Source organism: Zea mays, chromosome 10, assembly GCF_902167145.1.
Source record: "Zea mays cultivar B73 chromosome 10, Zm-B73-REFERENCE-NAM-5.0, whole genome shotgun sequence".
NCBI lineage: Eukaryota > Viridiplantae > Streptophyta > Magnoliopsida > Poales > Poaceae > Zea > Zea mays.
In genome coordinates, this window is record NC_050105.1 from 3,433,603 (window position 1) to 3,454,512 (window position 20,910).

Sequence of the window (20,910 nt, forward strand, 5' to 3'; positions counted from 1 at the left end):
GGCATTCATACCATGCTCTTGGGGCTTGCTTAAGTCCATAGAGCGCCTTAGAGAGCTTACACACGTGGTCGGGGTACCGTTCATCCTCGAAGCCAGGGGTTGCTCTACGTACACCTCCTCTTTGATCGGCCCATTGAGGAAAGCGCTCTTCACATCCATTTGGTACAACCTGAAAGAATGGTGAGCAGCATATGCTAGCAAGATACGAATTGATTCTAGCCTAGCCACAGGAGCAAAAGTCTCCTCAAAGTCCAAAACGTGCGACTTGGGCATAACCTTTTGCCACAAGTCTAGCCTTGTTCCTTGTCACCACCCCGTGCTCGTCTTGTTTGTTGCGGAACACCCACTTGGTTCCCACAACATTTTGCTTGGGACGAGGCACCAGTGTCCAAACTTCATTGCGCTTGAAATTGTTGAGCTCCTCCTGCATGGCCACCACCCAGTCCGGATCTAGCAAGGCCTCCTCTACCCTGAAAGGCTCAATAGAAGAGACAAAGGAGTAATGCTCACAAAAATTAACTAATCGAGATCGAGTTGTTACTCCCTTGCTAATATCACCCAGAATTTGATCGATGGGATGATTCCTTTGAATCATCGCTCGAACTTGGGTTGGAGGTGCCGGTTGCGCTTCTTCCTCCATCACATGATCATCTTGTGCTCCCCCTTGATCACATGCCTCCTGTTGATGAACCTGTTCATCGTCTTGAGTTGGGGGATGCACCGTTGTTGAGGAAGAAGGTTGATCTCGTTCATCTTGTTCCTGTGGCCGCACTTCTCCAATCGCCATGGTTCGTATAGCAGCCGTCGGAACATCTTCTTCATCTACATCATCACAATCAACAACTTGCTCTCTTGGAGAGCCATTAGTCTCATCAAATACAACGTCGCTAGAGACTTCAACCAAACCCGATGATTTGTTGAAGACTCTATACGCCTTTGTATTTGAGTCATAACCTAACAAAAACCCTTCTACAGCTTTGGGAGCAAACTTAGAATTTCTACCCTTCTTCACTAGAATGTAGCATTTGCTCCCAAATACACGAAAGTAAGATACATTGGGTTTGTTACCGGTTAGAAGCTCATACGACGTCTTCTTGAGGAGGCGGTGAAGGTAGACCCTGTTGATGGCGTGACAAGCCGTGTTCACGGCTTCCGACCAAAAGCACTCGGGGGTCTTGAACTCTCCAAGCATCGTCCTCGCCATATCAATGAGTGTCCTGTTCTTCCTCTCTACCACACCATTTTGTTGTGGTGTGTAGGGAGCGGAGAACTTGTGCTTGATCCCTTCCTCCTCAAGGAACTCCTCCACTTGAAGGTTCTTGAACTCGGACCCGTTGTCGCTCCTTATCTTCTTCACCTTGAGCTCAAACTCATTTTGAGCTCTCCTTAGGAAGCGCTTGAGGGTCCCTTGGGTTTCAGATTTATCCTGCAAAAAGAATACCCAAGTGAAGCGGGAAAAGTCATCAACAATAACTAGACCATACTTACTTCCTCCTATGCTTAGATAGGCGACGGGTCCGAAGAGGTCCATGTGTAGTAACTCCAGGGGTCTTGAAGTGGTCATCACATTCTTGCTGTGATGCGCTCCTCCCACTTGTTTACCTGCTTGACAAGCTGCACAAGGTCTATCTTTTTCGAAATGCACATTAGTCAAACCTATCACGTGTTCTCCCTTTAGAAGCTTGTGAAGGTTCTTCATCCCCACATGTGCTAAGCGGCGATGCCACAGCCAGCCCATGCCAGTCTTAGCAATTAAGCATGCATCTAGACCGGCCTCCTCTTTTGCAAAATCAACTAAATAAAGCTTGCCGTCTAATACACCCTTAAATGCTAGTGAACCATCACTTCTTCTAAAGACAGACACATCTACATTTGTAAAAAGACAATTATATCCCATATTGCATAGTTGGCTAACAGATAGCAAATTGTAGCCAAGAGACTCAACTAAAAACACATTAGAGATAGAGTGCTCATTAGAAATTGCAATTTTACCTAACCCTTTTACCTTGCCTTGATTCCCATCACCGAATATAATTGAATCTTGGGAATCTTTATTCTTGACATAGGAGGTGAACATCTTCTTCTCCCCCCGTCATATGGTTTGTGCATCCGCTGTCGATAATCCAGCTTGAACCCCCGGATGCATAAACCTGCAAGGCAAATTTAGGCTTGGGTCTTAGGTACCCAACTCATGTTGGGTCCTACAAGGTTAGTGCAAATATCCTTAGGGACCCAAATGCAAGTTTTGTCTCCCTTGCATTTTGCCCCTAACTTCCTAGCAACTATTTTCCTATCCTTTCTACAAATAGCAAAGGAAGCATTTAAAGCACAATAAATTGTAGAAGGTTCATTCACTACTTTCCTAGGAGCATGAATAATATTCTTTCTAGGCACATGATGAATAGTATTTCTTCTAGACATATTTCTATCATGCATACAGGAAGAACTAGAAGCAACCATGGCATGAGAGTTAAAGTCATCATAAGCATAATAACTCCTATAAGCATTTCTAGTTTGTCTCCTATCATGATACATAAAAGCATGGTTCCTTTTAGTACTTTTAGCCATAGGGGCCTTCCCTTTCTCCTTGGCGGAGATGGGAGCCTTATGGCTTGTTAAGTTCTTGGCTTCCCTCTTGAAGCCAAGTCCATCCTTAATTGAGGGGTGTCTTCCAACCGTGTAGGCATCCCTAGCAAATTTTAGTTTCTCAAAATCACTTTTGCTAGTCTCAAGTTGGGTATTAAGACTAGCCACCTCTTCATTTAATTTAGAAATGCAAGCTAGGTGTTCACTATAAGCATCAATGTTAATATCTTTACACCTAGTGCAAGTTATAACATTCTCTACGCAAGAGTTAGATTTACTAGCAATCTTAGCATTCAAGTCATCATTAATGCTCCTTAAGCTAGAAATTGTCTCATGGCAAGAAGATAATTCACAAGAAAGCATTTCGTTTCTTTTAACTTCTAAAGCATGAGATTTTTGTGCTTCTACAAATTTATCATGTTCATCATATAACAAATCCTCTTGCTTTTCTAAAAGCCTATCCTTTTCATTCAAGGCATCAATTAACTCATTAATTTTGCCAATTTTAATTCTATCTAGACCTTTAAATAAACTAGAATAGTCTATTTCATTGTCGTCACTAGAATCATCATCACTAGAAGAATAAGTGGTACTTTCTCGAGTACATACCTTCTTCTCCTTCGCCATGAGTCATGTGTGATGCTCGTTGGGGAAGAGGGACGACTTGTTGAAGGCGGTGGCGGCGAGTCCTTCATTGTCGGAGTCGGAGGAGGAGCAATCCGAATCCCACTCCTTTCCGATATGTGCCTCGCCCTTGGCCTTCTTGTAATGTTTCTTCTTTTCCCTCTTGCTCCCGAGTTCCTGGTCACTTTCATTATCGGGACAGTTAGCAATAAAATGACCAATCTTACCGCATTTGAAGCATGAGCGCTTCCCTTTGGCTTTGGTCTTGCTTGGTTGTCCCTTGCGACCCTTGAGCGCCATCTTGAATCTCTTGATGATGAGAGCCATCTCTTCATCATTAAGTCCGGCCGCCTCAATTTGTGCCACCTTGTTAGGTAGCGCCTCCTTGCTTCTTGTTGCTTTGAGAGCAAGAGGTTGCGGCTCGTTGATCGGTCCATTCAAGGCGTCGTCCACGTACCTTGCCTCCTTGATCATCATTCGCCCCACTTACGAATTTTCCAAGGACTTCTTCGGGCGACATTTTGGTGTACCTGGGATTCTCACGAATATTATTCACCAAATGAGGATCAAGAACGGTAAAGGACCTTAGCATCAGTCGGACGACGTCGTGGTCCGTCCATCGCGTGCTTCCATAGCTCCTTATTTTGTTGATAAGGGTCTTGAGCCGGTTGTATGTTTGAGTTGGCTCCTCGCCCCTTATCATTGCGAACCGTCCAAGCTCGCCCTCCACCAACTCCATCTTGGTGAGTAAGGTGACGTCATTCCCTTCATGAGAGATCTTGAGGGTGTCCCATATTTGCTTGGCGTTATCCAAGCCGCTCACTTTGTTGTATTCATCCCTGCACAAAGAAGCTAGAAGAACAGTAGTAGCTTGTGCATTCTTATGTATTTGCTCATTAATGAACATGGGACTATCGGAACTATCAAAGTGCATTCCACTTTCTACAATCTCTCATATACTAGGATGGAGAGAGAATAGGTGACTACGCATTTTGTGGCTCCAAAATCCGTAGTCCTCTCCATCAAAGTGTGGGGGCTTGCCGAGTGGAATGGAAAGCAAATGTGAACTTGAACTATGCGGAATACGAGAGTAGTCAAAAGAAAAGTTCGAATTGACCAGTTTCTTTTTCTCGTAGTCGTTGTGGTCGTCGTCCTTTTGGGAGGAAGTAGACTCATCGCTGTCGTAGTAGACGATCTCCTTGATGCGTCTTGTCTTCTTCTTCTTCCCATCTTTGCGTCTGTGACCCGAGCCCGAGTCGTTGGACTTGTCATCCCTTGGCTCGTTGACGAAGGACTCCTTCTCCTTGTCGTTGATCACGATTCCCTTCCCTTTAGGATCCATCTCTTCGGGCGGTTAGTCCCTTTGTGAAGAGAACGGCTCTGATACCAATTGAGAGCACCTAGAGGGGGGGTGAATAGGTGATCTTGTGAAACTTAAACTTATAGCCACAAAAACTTGTTAAGTGTTAGCCCAATAATCGCCAAGTGGCTAGAGAGGAGTCTTAACAAAACACAATACCACAAGAGATCAAACACAGAGATGACACAGTGGTTTATCCCGTGGTTCGGCCAAGACCAACGCTTGCCTACTCCACGTTGTGGCGTCTCAACGGACGAGGGTTGCAATCAACCCCTCTCAAGCAGTACAAAGACCAACTTGAATACCACAGTGTTTTGCTTTTCCTTTCAATATCCCGTTTGCGAGGAATCTCCACAACTTGGAGTCTCTCGCCCTTACACTTGAGATTCACAAAGAAATGCGGAGTAAGGGAGGGAAGCAACACACACAAATCCACAGCAAATATGCGCACACACACGGCCAAGAATCGAGCTCAAAAGACTATCTCAAAGTTCTCACTAGAACGGAGCTCGAATCACTGAGAATGACAAACAAATGCGCAAAGACTGAGTGTGGATGATCAAGAATGCTCTAAGGTTGCTTCGTATTGTCCTCCATGCGCCTAGGGGTCCCTTTTATAGGCCCAAGGCAGCTAGGAGCCGTTGAGAGCAAATCTGGAAGGCTAACCTTGCCTTCTGTCGTCGGGTGCACCGGACAGTCCGGTGCACACCGGACACTGTCCGGTGCCCGATTTCCTTCCTTAAATAGCGAAGCCGACCGTTGGCAGACTTGGAGCCGTTGGCGCACCGGACATGTCCGGTGCACACCGGACAGTCCGGTGCCCCCTTCTAGCCGTTGGCTCGGCCACGTGTCCCACGCAGATCGCGCGGCCGACCGTTGGCCCGGCCGACCGTTGGCTCACCGGACAGTCCGGTGCACACCGGACAGTCCGGTGAATTATAGCCGTACGCCGTCGGCGAATTCCCGAGAGCAGCCACTTCGCTCGAGGCAGCCTGGCGCACCGGACACTGTCCGGTGCACCACCGGACAGTCCGGTGCCCTAGACCGAAACAGCCTTTTGGTTGTACACAGCCAACTCTTCTCTTTTCTTCTTCTTTCTGTTTCTAATACTTAGACAAGTATATTAGTACACAAAACCAATGTACTAAGACTTAGAAACATACCTTTGCTCTTGTTTTGCACTTTGTCCATCCATAAGCATGAATTCACATTTAAGCACTTGTGTTGGCACTCAATCACCAAAATACTTAGAAATGGCCCAAGGGCACATTTCCCTTTCACTTGGTACAGGAGGTCGTTCTCCGAGGCTCCAACACGGCGAGGAGGCGACCCCGATCTCTTGCGACGCGTCGAGTATGCCTCAGAGGGAGCGAACCCCGAAGAGGAGCAGGCGCTGCAGCCGAGAGGGAGCGGACCCCAAAGAGGAGCAGGCGCTGCAGCCGAGCTGAGGGGCGCGCGGTGGCTTATCGGGGGCGCACAGGGGTGAGCTCTGACACGTCGAGAGGAGAGACGAGGTGGGACGAGGGGTTTCGGCCATGGGCGGCGGCAGTTGCGAATTGCAAGACGGCGGTGAGTCAGTGGTTTTCGACATGTGCGAGCCTTGGGTTCCTCTCCCTCGTGTGCGCTGAATCGGGCGAGGTTGAGGTCGTGCACAGGGAGCGTGCGGAAGTGGCAGAGCTAGCGGCGGTTGAGGTCGTGGGGGAGGAGGTCACGGGAGTGGAGCTCGTGCGTGCGGCGCCGTCGCAGAAGCAAAGGTTGCCGAAGAGGATGACAGGCATCGTTCGCATAGGGAAGCTGGGTGCGAGGGACACTGGGTCGCACCAATCGCTGGGCCACACGAATCGTTGGGCCGCACAAATCGTAGGACACATGCGCTGTTATAGGTTTGTTTAATTAGTGCCATATCGGCTATTGAGAGAGATGAAACGTATCTTATAAGCGTTTTTGTGGATTGACTATTGCTCACTCCGACTCCTCCTGCTCTGGTGCTGCACCAAGATAAGTTTTTTTTGTCGTCGCGTGTACGACTCTGGCGGCAGAACGGCAGAACACGTCGTTGACAGAACACGTCAGAGGCAGACTACTATTGCTTACTTAATAAGTAGTAGAGATTAAGCAGGATAATTAGCTCTCAATTTTATTCCTAAGATAATCATTACAGGGAGAGCAATCTTAAAGGCAAGCAATGAATGCATGAAAAAAAATATATGGTATAAGGTTGTATAAGCTTCAGATATGAAAAAGTAACAAAAGATATATAATAATAAAGACATGTACATTCGGAAGCTCTTACTGACACGAAATAATATCATATACAAATTTCGGAAATGACCGACCCATTTGATAGACACGGTGTTTATCTATTTATAGGGATCGAGCTCCTAATCTCATATACAATTATAGTAATGCTTCACTACATTTCCGATTTTTCACTATACAGTCATGCCGCACACGTCTTCCGTCTTCTCTAGCTCAAGGATTTCTTTGAACGCCGCTTTTAAACAAAGGTCCTTGCAATTCTTTTATACATAATCTATAATTTTCGGATCTAAACATTTAAAAAAAAACTCCGATAGACAAAGTCAAAAATCTGACAAAATCTAATATATATTGACATAACAAATTCATATTTTTCTATAGTTAGATAAGAAAAAAAATACTAATATATTACAACACAAAGACAATTAATAAATTATAGATAAATTATAAGAGAACAGATATAATGTGTCTGTGCCACACGGCTAGCACATCGCCTGATGCGACTCTAATTTTCAGGCACCTGACGGTTAGGAAAAGTGGGAAATAAAAGCCACAGCCACAGTTTGTTTTTAGATAATGGAAATAGCCACAGTTTGTATCGTCACAAATTACATACCAGAGGTTTATCGGAGGAATATATGTTGGCAATTGTTATTAACAAAGAAATAACAGTATAAGTGAAATGGTATAAATGGAACCATCTGACTCCCAAGTCCCAAATAGAGAACCGAGGGGCAGCATCATCAGCATTGGATTTGCTTCTGACTGGGTGCTGACTCTGCAGAAGACGAGGGTGTCGCGTTGGGCCAAGGTGACCATGAGCTCGCAGTACCTGTTTACGACATGAGCTCGCAGTACCATCTGCTACCTTGCCATCCGGGCGAGCACATCCAAGTTCAGGTGCTCCAAGTGGGCATGCTGCAACCACGGCTCCTCGTTGTGCCACTGCCACGCCACCAAGCACACTGGCAGTGGCTGCACAATGTTCAGATCAACCATGTACAGTACAGGTGTAAGAACCCTCACAGCACACACCCGTACCCTCTAAAACCAGACTAACAAGCAGTCACTTTTTAGCTGAGAACAACCAACCTCGACTTAAATGTTTAGCCCTCAATTGGTACTAGAGCGAGGAGATGAACAAGTCCTCGAGCTCCATCCATGCTGCACAAATGTAGCTCATCGTCCGCCAACGACGAATCTCCAGAAACACTTGGAGAGATCCCATCGTTGTGATGGTTCCGTAAAGCCCAAGCTCCTTACGCTCTCACCCACACTCAATCCATGGCTAGAGGTAGAAGAAGAGTTGAGAACACAGCACTACACAAGCACAAGTGCAGGAAAATGAACTGCCTTCTCTATTGCATTGCCTAGAGTATTTATACAATACTAGTAACAACTATAAGGTACACTAGTACATGGGTGATCTTAGCCCGAACTACTCCTGTATGCCTGGCTGATGCATGCCACTACATATAGATTGGCCTGTTGCCATACTACTACAGCACCCTGGATGAAAGCAAGAGAGCTGACCAAATGCCAACTCCACGCTACAGCAAAATAACCAAGGAGAGCAGCAAATTTTCTCAGACCTAAATTGCAGTCAGATAACGAAGTTCAGAAAAGAAATTAGATTGCAGACATTCCAAGAATCGAGAGCTCGGACCTAGATGCCCATCCTGTCTACAAACTACAGCAGACAGCTAGACACCAGTCCTCTCGGGCTCTCGGCATACTTGTGGAGTTGTGTTTGAGGAAAAAAGAATTTCTTGGAGCTTGAAGCTACAGAAGTACATAAAAATGCAGACCACACAGCAGAGCACTTAAGAAAGGTATACCTGCCAGCAACAAGCACAGGACGGAAGCACATATTTCATTTAGAAACATGTCTTGGCCAATATTCTTACTTTCTTCAAAGAAAGACAGTAAAGGTATGAGACATTCCATACTCTAATTAGCCTCACGTAGGACTAATTGCCACATGAAAAGTAAAAGCCATAGCCACAGTTAGTTACTTCATTCTGTCGGAGAAATACACATTGGCAATTGTTCACAATCAAGGAATGATATAACAAGTGAAATAGCGGAGCAAATGCAAGCGGAAAAAGACAGGGAACCGCGGGGACAACAGCATTAGCTGACGCATTCGCTTCTGACTTGGTCCTGAACTCTGGAGCTTCAAGAGGAGAGAGCGTCGCGTTGGGGTGACATCGAGGTGCCTGTTTAGAACATAAAATGTTTTAAATATTGAGAAACTCATCAATTGTGCTGGAAAATGAATAAGTAGAACCTGTACCTTCTCATTCATTTCAAGTGGCAAGTCTAAAGAAGCAAGTTTGGTATTAGTAGATGTGCTTCCAGCGAAGGTGCGAAATCTTTGGCCAGCTTTCCCCATCAGGTTCTTGGCAGTTCTTCTTCAAGACGGGACAACACCATATAGCTATGCGCTGGAGGGAGGATGGCAGATCAGGTAAAGATGCTACGTTGGGGCAACGCCCTATATGAAGACTCTCTAGACTTGAGAGAGATTTAAGATTTCTTGGCAGGGACTCCATTTCGCAAAGCGAAAAATCCAGGCGCTTGACAGATGAGAGATTTGCAGGTTCTTCAAATGAAAATGATGGCTCCTTGCAATCTAAAAGAGTAAGATTTGGTGGGGCTGTAAACCCTTCAGCCATTAGCATGTGGTTGAGCAATACAGAGCTACTAACCGTGAGCGATTCCTGGACACGAAACTGTGAGATGCACTTGGCAGTGAGGTTTGCAACATCTACTAAACTTAGGTGCTTAAGGTGCAGGGAAGACAAGCCTTCAACAAAGCAAAGATCAGGGAGACCATTTAGATCTAATAATTCAAGGGAGGTCAGGTGGCCAATCGACAAGGATGGGGAGCTTCTGCAGACATCAATGGAAAGATGTTTCAGATGTGGCAAGCCATTAATGAACGAATCAGCTGCAAGAATGCAGCCACGGATGCTGAGATTGCTAGCAAGGTTCAACGGCATTAGTTCTGCTCCACGTGCTAGCTCTAAAGAAGGACAATCCCAACAGTGAAGAATGGAAAGAGATGAAGCAACACGTAAGCCCCCCAGTGACTTGAGACACCAACAACCACTTAGAATCAACATGTCAAGGTTTGTCAAATGTTGAAACACCTCTTCTGATGGAAGTGTAGTTAGTGCCATATTATATTCCAATTCTAAAGTTGCCAGTGAAGTGAGGCCTTCAAGGCAAATAGCTAAAGCTTCATCTATAATATTGCATGACGAAAGGGAAAGTTTACAAAGTCCTAATGGTAGAACCACTTGCAGCTCCATGGCCCTTCCATAAGTGAATCTTATCCTCTGCTCATGGCAAAAGAGCCATGCCTTGATGATGTTTTCTTTCATCCATACTTTATCTCCTTCCTCTAGACCACTTTCAATAATTTGAAGATGCTTTGATATATCATCATCTATCATCAATGTCATCAACTGCTTAAGAGATGAATAGTCTTTCGACAGTACACTCCTAACACTAGATCCTGAATCCACCTCCCACATCAATGAAAGTTTAGATGCCAGGTGGTTTGCCATCATTATATTTTCCCTAGAGTCATGTTGTTCGAGCTGATTTTTGGTGACAAAAGTAAGCAGGGGGAGGCCACAAATTGACAACTTTGTAAGGCTTGGTGGAAGACATGGTAATGTCTTCAGTTTTGGAACGTCCAACAGCAACAGTCTAGAACAATGCTGAAGGAGCTCTGTATCTGGTGGTAAGCCTTCTAGCAAACTGCAATTATTAAGCTCAAAACGTTCCAAATTCTTAAAATAGGATCGCTCAAGTAACCACCCAGGATATGTGTCAGATTTGTAACCTTTGATTGTGAGCTTACTCAGTTGGGGTGGCGGTCGCAGACCCTCTAGAACATCCAAATGCAGAATATTCATTGCATCCATGCCATTCTCAGAACTCCACTCAAGTGTCAACTCTTTAAGGCGACTTTTCAGATATAGCTTCGACGCTAAGGCTTCATCCTTTCCAATAACATTCTCAAGATTTTGTACATGTAAACTGCCGCCAAGCTCATTCAAGTCCTTTAGCTGTCGCAACTCATATCCTTGCTTCTTTTGCACAGAAAAGACATATATCTGTTGTAAAGAAGTAAGCTTGCCAATGTTGGGAATTTGGTCCTTATACCCTCGCAGATACCGTAACTTACTTAAATTGCAAACTTTGTTAGGCAACCTCTCCACCATGCCGTTTAGCTGAAGTAGTTGTAAGTGCCAAAGAGCACATAATGATCTAGGCAATTCAAACACTGATGTTCTGGTGAGGTCCAAATACCGAAGGTGCTTCAGCTCACCAACAGATTTAGGTAACTTGTTGCTGTTGTAAAATGACAAAGACAATACGCGTAACTTCTTCAAGTTCCACAGCATCTGATCAAAAATAATACTTGCATTATCCATTAGTGAATCGATGCAGATAACAGTGCGTAAATGATGTAGCTTGTAGATAATTTCCTTATGCTTTTGCATACTTTCAACACGGACAGATAGATATCGAACAGTGCATGGTATCTCTGTCACATTATCATCTTCTAATCTAAAGCAGTCTTCTCTAGAGAGTGACTCTGCCAAATCATGAAGGATATCATGCATGATATAGTATGAATAATGTCTTTTAGAAACCAATTGGAAGAAAGATCCAGAGACCATATCATTGAAGTAATCCATCCCAGCCTCTTCCAATGTTCTCCTACTCAAATTGCATGAACCAACAAATCCTTCTGCCACCCAGAGGTGAACCAACTCATTAGGTTCATATCTATGACCTTTTGGAAACAAGCTGCAATACAAGAAGCACCTCTGGAGACGTGGATCTAACTTCTCGTAACTCCACAACAGAGATGTGAAGGGATCACTTAAATCTCCAAGCTTTAGAGCAGCTTTCCATTCAGCAATATCCTTTTTCCTGCACAATCGGGAACCCAGAACTTTTGCTGCCAAAGGACATTGCCCAAGCCTTTTAGCAATCTCCTCTGTAGTGTGTTCCAACTTCGTGTGTAGGAGCTTGTCTTTGATTTCTGCTCCAGAGAAAGCATGGTGTTTAAAGAGAGCCAAGAACTCAGTATCATCCAAGTTTTTCAAATGAACGACTTGTTCACAGCAAACAGCGGCCGGAAGTGTCTCACATCGAGTAGTCACCAAAACCTTGCTCCCCGACTGTTTAGAGACTAATGGAGCAAGGAGTAGCTCCCACTCTGTCTCAGTATCAGATTTTTCAAACCAAACATCATCCAAGACAAGCAGGAATTTATGTGACTCTTGTAGTATATCACGTAATTTGCACTGGAGAGTATCGAGATTATCAACATGTGGGCACTCCCCCTTTTTTGCAGACTCCATGATCTCCCTTGTGTGACGATGGACATCAAGTTTGCGTGAGATACACACCCACATCCTGACATCGAAGCATTCTTCTATCCTTTTGTCGTTGTAGACATACTGTGCTAAGGTGGACTTCCCCATTCCTCCTACTCCAACAATGGCCAAACCCGAGTACTTAGCTGAGCTTGCCTGAGCAGTTGTTGTCTTGTCGAGAAGAAAATCTACTATATGATCACGATCCCTGTCGCGACCAAAAACCTTGGAAGTGGGAAGTGATGTGGTTGTGGGAACACTGGTAGGTGCTGCAGCTGGCCACTCGACGGTATTGCCATGTGGCAAACCAAGAAGATCTCGAAGTTGTTGGGCTTCTGTCAGGATTGCTTTGAGCTCGTTCATCTTGCTAAGTAGCCTTCTGTTTTGAGGGAGCAAGTTCCGCGCCCTGCTCAGAGCAGCATGAAAAGGCTTCATGACAGTAGTTGCAGTGGAGGAGCTTCCATGCTCTCCTAACAGGAGACTTTTTCCGCTCTTGGCCTTGCCCTCAAGGACATTGTACTCATGCTCGTCCAACAAGTCCTCGGCATCATAGTAGGCTTCTTTGAGACGCCGGAGCCATCCCTCCAGTATGCCCCTGTGGGGGCTCTTCTGGGCCGCTTGAATCACCAGCTCGAACTGTGGCAGGACAGTGGCTTCTAGTCGTTGGATCTCACGCACCATGTCCACACTGAGGTAAGCTGAAGCTTTAGTAAGAAGCTCGTTGACAATCGGCGATGCTGTCCACCTTAAGCCGGCGAGGGCCAAGTCGGCCATGAAATTGTATTGGTTTGTGCTTCCTCTTACTTTGTGAGCGAAATGAACAACATGAAGATGTAGGATGTATGTAGAATGGGTGAACGATGGAAAGCTGTTTTTTTTCTTTTTTTCTCTGCAGAAGGCAAGCAGCTGATAAAGACCGCTACGGAGTGGAGAAAACCTGGGGTTGGAAAGACGCATAAAATTAGTGAATCTAGATGGGAAAACGGGGAAATAGCAGCTAACACAGCAAGCAGTGGAGATTGTAGATCTTACACCAAATAAAATAAATCGAGGGCGCATGGATCTGGTGTCGACAGGTGGGCGCAGTGGTGGAGTAGACTCTGGAACAAGCACAGCAAGCAGGGAAGCAGCTCCGTCGGGCAGGGAGCGCAGGAAGCCAGGAATACCGGATGGTGTTGCTGATTCCTGGCGATAGAAGATCTGTTTTTGTCGTAGATGAGACTGATGGTGGTGCTGACTGCTGAGAGTCCACTCGCCTTCCAGCCTTGCTGCTCGCTGGGAAAGGAAGGAGCGTGGAAAGAGTAATGAAGATCGTGGAAAGGGGACCTGGAGTGGATCTCGATGTGAAGGTAGGAGGCGACCTTTTTCACGAACTGGGCTAGCAATTCATCTGGCCCATAAAACAAACATCAAGGCATCGCGGCTACCGGGGCTTTTGTCGGGGAGGCGGGGTACTGCTAACGCGTTGCAGGGGAACAACATGTACGTACGCGTTAATGGGCTAAGAAGTTTAGTAGGCCTAATTTTATATGGGCTCTAATTAAATCCAGTGGAGTTCAAAGCCGATGAGTCGGGGGTGTCGCCCGTCGGTGTTTCGTACGTCAGATAAGTAAATTTACTGTATGTATTCTAAGCTCCGGAGGGTGCACGGATGGCACAAGATTTATATTGGTTTGGGCAAAACGTTCCTACTTTCAGTCATCGGTGGCTTACGCTATTGACACCATTAATGATCAAACTCGTAGTAGGGATTACAAGCAGTCGAGAGAGGCAGGAGAGGCTCCTAGATCTCTTATCAGGTTGGAAGTAGAGCATAAAAACTACAAGGTGGAGTCCTAGCTAATAAGTCTTTGGTTGGTGGGGTTTCGGCCCCCCTGGTCCTCGTCGGCGCTCCTCCTCCTGTTTGTCCTTGTGGGTTCATCTCCATCTGAAGGTGTCTGGTTGTCTCCAAGAGCTCTCTCCACCGACCTCCTGCCCTGAGGCGACCCTTTCCCTTTTGTAGGCTGGGAGAGGGGTCGGTCAGCGGTGGCTAATCTAGAAAGGAGTCGTAAGGCAGGGGTAAAACCAGTGTTTTACCCCGGGTGAGGCCACACGTACTCGTGGGGCCCGGGGCTGCCTGGCTGTCGCGTATTTTTATCGTGGTGGATGACATGAGGGCGGTGATGGTCCTAGGCTCCATCATTCTGGCTACGCCGACCCCTGGCTTCCGTAGCCTGGGCTTGGCGCGGCCCGTCTTGTAATGCCCTGTGGAAGGTCTATGCACTCAGGCCTAGTCCGATATGCCATAAGTGCACCGTAGACCGAGAGGCATGCGAGCCATTAATGTGCCACAATCCGGGGACTCGTAGGTCATGAGCATTATACGACCCGAGGGGCCCGTAGGTCATGACTGGGAAGCGGACCTGCGCCCACGCTATGGCTCGGTGCCAGGCGTGATTAATGCGGTCAGTCATTTATGGTGGGTCAGCCTGAGGCTAGGCGCGGGATCCACTCGGGTGGCTCCCTTCAAACACACCCAACTTCCCTTGCCAGGCCCTGCCATGCCTAGCCCCAGGCTCGGTGCCGCAGGGTTTGACTAGGGACGGGTCCTTCCAGGGTTGGCGCACCTACCTCTTCCGACTGACTAACGAGCCCTAGTGATCAGGAGCTCTTTCCTCAGCGTGCTCACTGACCGGTGGGTCCCAGGGACCGGGGTTCATTCCCCTGACAAGCTGACTTAGTATCTTCTAGATTAAGTACTTGGGGTCCGAACTACATTCAGATTCTAGGGGCTAGCTTGAAACTAGGTTCTACAAAGTTAAGTTACATGGTTCAGAGGATTGAATACAATGAAAGCAAATGCCTTAAGGGAACGTTGCTAGTCCCAGACCATGTTCTGGATGGTCCCTGGCCTCGTGAAGGTCTCGGACCTCCAAAGTTGCCAAAGCTCTAGGAAGAAAGGAAAAGGAAAAGAAATCCGATAACCATAGTTGGAGGTGTATGAAAGTAGCCTAGAGGGGGGGTGAATAGGCTACACCTGAAATTTCTCACCAAAAACTTCGAGATAATGTCAAATTTCAAGTTGCACTGGTGCAAACTGGTTCAGTTGGTATTATTCCTAACTGAACAGGTTGAGCCTGCTCAACTTAGATTAGATAAATAGTTACACGAATAGCATGAAGTAATGAGAAATTCTTTCTTATATCTTGCCCTAGAGAAGATCCACTCGAATGGGTGTCAAATCGATGTGAACCGAGTCCACAAGATTTACACACAAATAAAAAATGACTGACCAACAATTTAAAGCACTTCTCAAGAACACAATAAGAACACATGATTTAACCCAAGGTTCGGCAAACACCACAAAAGTGTCCTACTCCTCGTTGAGGAGCCCACAAAGGGCCGGGTCTTTTCCAACCCTAATCCTCCTTAAACCGATCACCAAGGTCAAGGCAATCTCTTCTTAACTTAGCTCAACGAGCGGGTGATACAAACTTCTTGGGTCGTCCACAAAATTGGAGACTCCCAAGCAACCACTATGTCACACCCGGATTTAAGGGACAAAGTCGGGTGCATCTCATACATGTGCCAAAGAAGACAACATATATAGTAGCAGAGTGTATAGATATAAATGTCACAATAACATCAGAGTACTTATTATATAGCGGAAGTCTTACAAAAATAAAAGATAAATATAAAACGAACTAAATCCATCCTTGGCGCCAATAAGTCAACTGGAAAACGCCACCTAGATAAGATCAAACTCCTCGTTGTGTGGCTCCTCCTGAACCACCTATTCTTCTCCTGTGGGGGGTGAGACAGCAAGGGTGAGCTCACACATGATCATAGCTCAACAAGTTGTGGGGAAACCAGTGTGCATGAACTCACCAAAGGTGGGAGGTCATGTGATGTGTAAGACTGATCAACAATAGGGGTTAAAGCTGAGCATTGCTTTTAATAAGTTGATCAAATTTTATTAGCACTTACTAAATGTAAGTGAATACCAAACCATAATAAGAATAATAGAACAAAATTAATAAATAATCCCATGCAATGAAAATGATAAATTGAATTTAAGTTCCATAAATTAATCATGTGAGAGTCCTGAGCTGCTCATGACCGTGAGCTCGGCTAGTATACCAGTTTTACACTCTACAGAGGTTGTACCCTGTACCCACAAGTCATGTTACTCATCTGCCAAGGGAGCGCGACTCCCATACACCTCTACCAAGGAAGCGAGGCAGGGCAACACTACGAGGCCTTTACAAAGTTCCACTAGCTTCCGAAAACCCACTATAGTTATGGGAAGAGCACTTGCAAGAATTCCCCGTCTGACCGCCATCGCAGCAAAATCAACCCGAGAAACTCCCTGCGTGCAACTCCCCTACTGCCCTTACCCCTTTCGGGTAAGGTAGTCTTCCACTAGCTTTCCTAATTAGTTAGCCAAGGGCATCCCATTCCACCCTTGTGGTGGCACGTGTTTCTCAAGTTAAGCTCCATGTTCCAATTAACATTAATGATCTTGACACCAACATAAATAAGATAACAAAATAATTGGAACATGGATATAATGAAATGTTAACCCAAAACCATGTAAAGCAATAGCAAAACTACCCAAATGATTCAGGGATAACAAGGTAAAGAGATAAACAGTCTAGGGTGACCTATCGGGTCCCATCAAAATTAAGCCTATGCATGGTAAATGATTATAAAGAACATTATTGGGTAAATAAAAGTGGTCAAGGGCACAACTTGCCTTCAATGAGCTCCTACTCGGCAACTTTAATCTGCTGGGCACTAGGATCCTCAGTCACAGGCTCTTCTACTCGCCACAATACAAACAAGCACAGTATAAAGGAGAAATTAACATCACACCAAACATGTAAACAAAATACATAATAAAAAACTACACATTAAAATAAGAACCTAGGAACAGGAATCATTAATTTTGGAGTTATGGATTTTAAATTATGAAATTTCAAAGGTTTTATATGCTTGATATATGGTTAAGTGAGAAATTAATTTTCTTACTGTTTTCATGTCAAAACAGAGACTCTAAATGATAAACAATAATATTACAAAATTTTAGAAACTGGAATGGAGTAATTTGGACTAAAAATGAATTTTCTATGAATTTTACAAGTTCTAGCACTTATTTATCTATTAAAAATCCATTTATAATTTAATTTCTCTGGTTTTATAATATTCTGGACTGGACCTCAATTTCTGGTAATCACAGAAGCTCTGGCGTAAAAGAAACTGAGACACAGGCGACATACAGGGTGGACCGCGGGTTGATAACCCAAAACCCCAGGGGCTCTTTAGAAAACCTACCAGTGCAAAAGGGTATCGTGTGTTCACAGCCGTCCGATCCCAAACGGGGCGCTAGGATTAGATAGTCAAACTGAAACGCCCCAACATCATCACTGCCACCTGCGGCAAGATCGACGCCCCTGATTTGCTTGCGATCCCGACACCCGCCCGCCCGCACGATCCCCGATCAACACGCTAGATCCCAAAACGACGAAGGGGGATCTGGAATCTGATCATGACCACCCGTCCGAGGATCAACGGTCAACACGATATCAGAGTCGGGATCTAATCTAACCATTCGATGCGAAGTTAATGGCCCCCGAGCTATCTTCTTCCCTAGGCCCCCATGCACGGCGGCGCGACACGGCCCGTGGAGCAAAACTCACCGGCCCGACCTAAAATCGCACCCTGGCGCGCTACACCTAACGCTGTGTAAGCCTATGCGACGAAGAGGGGCGCACGCACTCGAATATGGACGACTTACCCCGACAGAGGTGGCATAACGACCTGGCGACGACGCGATTCAACTTGGCGGCGGCGGTGTAACTTCGGCGAGGAAATTGGCTAGACCACGCTGGCTCCCCCGGTTCATTACGTCGCGACACCAATCTCTGGATCCAGGCGGATCCCTCTGGCCAACCGAAACGCATCGAGCGACCCCGAGGCCTGAGCTCCACGACGGCGGCAAATCCGATTCCTCCCAGCACCGACACACTCGTAACAAGGCTCTGGCCGTCGAGAAATTGGGAAGGGGCTGACTGCGGTTCATGGCGCACCATATAAGCGCGAGATTGGCTGGGTCTGGTAACAGATTTCGAGATCAAGGTGCAGCTCCGCCATTACCGGCGTGGTGGTTGAGTGGGGGAGCCTGACAACCCCGGCCCACACCATGGTGAGACATCGCGGCTCCGAGCGCGGATGGTGAACGACTGAAGGATAGGGCCCACGCATCAGTGCCGTTGGAGGGAATGGGTAGCGGGACCCCGCGGTCAGTCAACCAGGGAGCTGGCGCGCGCCAGTCAAGTTGGGCTGAGCGTGCATGAGAGGGGAGACGAAAGATGGGCCGACTTGATCGCTTTGGGCCCAATCGAGTTCTTTTCCATTTTTATTTTCTTTTCATTTGAATCTCTAGTTTGAATTTGAATCCTGTTATGAACTTCACCTTTGAGTCAAATGTACAAACTCAAATCTGTATAAGAATAATATATATATATATATTATACTTATTTTTATTCACCTAGTAATTTCTCTTCTTCTCTTTTTTTCTACATTCTTGAATTTTCCTTTAAACTCCACTTTGGACATTAACATATTTCTTTTTACATTATTTTTATATTATGTCACAAAATGCACACCACATAAAACCTCAGCATGATGCACAATTTAATGGCATGACTTTTATTAATCCTTTATTTTTAAATGAGGTGTTCACATGTGAAAATGAATAGAGAGTGCACATGTGAGAGCACCTAGAGGGGGGTGAATAGGTGATCCTGTGAAAACTTAAACTTATAGCCACAAAAACTTGTTAAGTGTTAGCACAATTATTGCCAAGTGGCTAGAAAGGAGTCTCAACAAAACACAATACCACAAGAGATCAATCACAGAGATGACACAGTGGTTTATCCCGTGGTTCGGCCAAGACCAACGCTTGCCTACTCCACGTTGTGGCGTCCCAACGGACGAGGGTTGCAATCAACCCCTCTCAAGCGGTCCAAAGACCCACTTGAATACCATGGTGTTTTGCTTGCTTTTTCTCAATCCCGTTTGCGAGGAATCTCCACAACTTGGAGCCTCTTGCCCTTACAATTGAAGTTCACTAAGAACATAGAGCAAAGTGGGAATGAGCAACGCACACAAGACTTCAAGAGATCAGAGCAACAACACGCACACAAATCGCAACAAGAGCTCGCAACACAACTCAAAGAGTTCGCAACTCAACAAGAGCTCTAGATGCTATCACAATAAACGAAATGCGTGAGATCGATGTCTTGGTGCTTAGGACTGTTGTAGGATTGCTTCGTATCACCCTCCATGCGCCTAGGGGACCCTTTTATAGCCCCAAGGCAGCTAGGAGCCATTGAGAACAAATCTGGAAGGCCATCTTTGCCTTCTGTCGTCGGGCGCACCGGACAGTCCGGTGCACACCGGACACTGTCCGGTGCCCGATTTCCTTCCTTAAACAACGCGGTCGACCGTTGTAGATGTGGGAGCCGTTGGCGCACCGGACATGTCCGGTGCACACCGGACAGTCCGGTGCCCCCTTCCGACCGTTGGCTTGGCCACGTGTCCCGCGCAGATCGCGCGGCCGACCGTTGGCCCGGCCGACCGTTGGCTCACCGGACAGTCCGGTGCACACCGGACAGTCCGGTGAATTTTAGCCGTACGCCGTTAGCAAATTCCCGAGAGCGACCTCTTCGGCCGAGGCATCCTGGCGCACCGGACACTGTCCGGTGCACCACCGGACAGTCCGGTGCCCCAGACCGAAACAGCCTCTTGGCTGTACACAGCCAAGTCTTCTCTTCTCTTCTTCTTTCTGTTTCTACCACTTAGACAAATATATTAGTATACAAAACCAATGTACTAAGACTTAGAAACATACCTTTGCTCTAGATTTGCACTTTGTTCATCCATGAGCATTGATTCACATTTAAGCACTTGTGTTGACACTCAATCACCAAAATACTTAGAAATGGCCCAAGGGCACATTTCCCTTTCAATCTCCCCCTTTTTGGTGATTTATGCCAACACAACATAAAGCAACTAGAACAAGTGCAAAATTACTTCAAATAAAACTCAAATTGATTTTGATTCAATTTTGGCATATATGGATCATCCTTTGCCACCACTTGGTTTGTTTTTGCAAATCAAACTCAAATCTCTATCTCTAAGTCAAACGCACATGTTGAAGCATAAAGAGAGTCATTCCAAAAGAGATTGATCAAAGATTTCAAAAACTCCCCCTATTTCCCATAATCAACACTTCTCCCCACAAGAAGCCAACTTTTGACAAGAGAGACAATAAGAGACAATAAAAGAGTTTTGACAAAACAAAAACTCTATTCTACTGTTTTCAAAATCTCTCAAGTGGTAGCTGATCCATTTATCGCTTTGGCCTTTATTTTCTCCCCCTTTGGCATCAAGCACCAAAACGGGAACAATCTTGGCCCTTTAACTTCATTGCCTCACCAAAATTTTCAATAAGAATACAAAGGCAATAAGAGTCTAAAGATGAACTTGGAATAAGTTACCCTCTCATCGGAGTGCAGTGGAAGTCTTTCATGATCCAAGTCCACCTTTTCCCTTTCAATCCTCCTTCGAGACTAAATCATCAAACTCAAGCACATGGTTAGTCTCAAAAGGGTCAAGTTGTAACACATCTCC

At 45.9% G+C, this 20,910-nt stretch overlaps 1 protein-coding gene and 1 pseudogene across 1 annotated transcript; both read right to left on the bottom strand.

Moving 5' to 3' along the window:
* The window catches only part of LOC118473620 (putative SWI/SNF-related matrix-associated actin-dependent regulator of chromatin subfamily A member 3-like 1), a 25,082-nt pseudogene extending 15,945 nt beyond the window's left edge, over positions 1-9,137 (bottom strand).
* On the bottom strand, positions 8,165-13,586 carry LOC103640718 (putative disease resistance protein RGA4). The gene is made up of 3 exons (XM_008664205.3): positions 13,267-13,586; positions 9,126-13,171; positions 8,165-9,048 (listed from the first exon to the last, which is right to left on the bottom strand). Exon 2 carries the CDS (start codon positions 13,006-13,008, stop codon positions 9,172-9,174), a length of 3,837 nt encoding a protein of 1,278 aa, XP_008662427.1. The 5' UTR covers positions 13,009-13,171; positions 13,267-13,586; the 3' UTR covers positions 8,165-9,048; positions 9,126-9,171.
* Between the last annotated feature and the right edge of the window lie 7,324 nt (positions 13,587-20,910).

Coding starts and splice junctions, on each gene's coding strand:
- LOC103640718 (XM_008664205.3), bottom strand. CDS start 13,008: ATGGCCGACTTGGCCCTCGCCGGCTTAAGGTGGACAGCATCGCCGATT.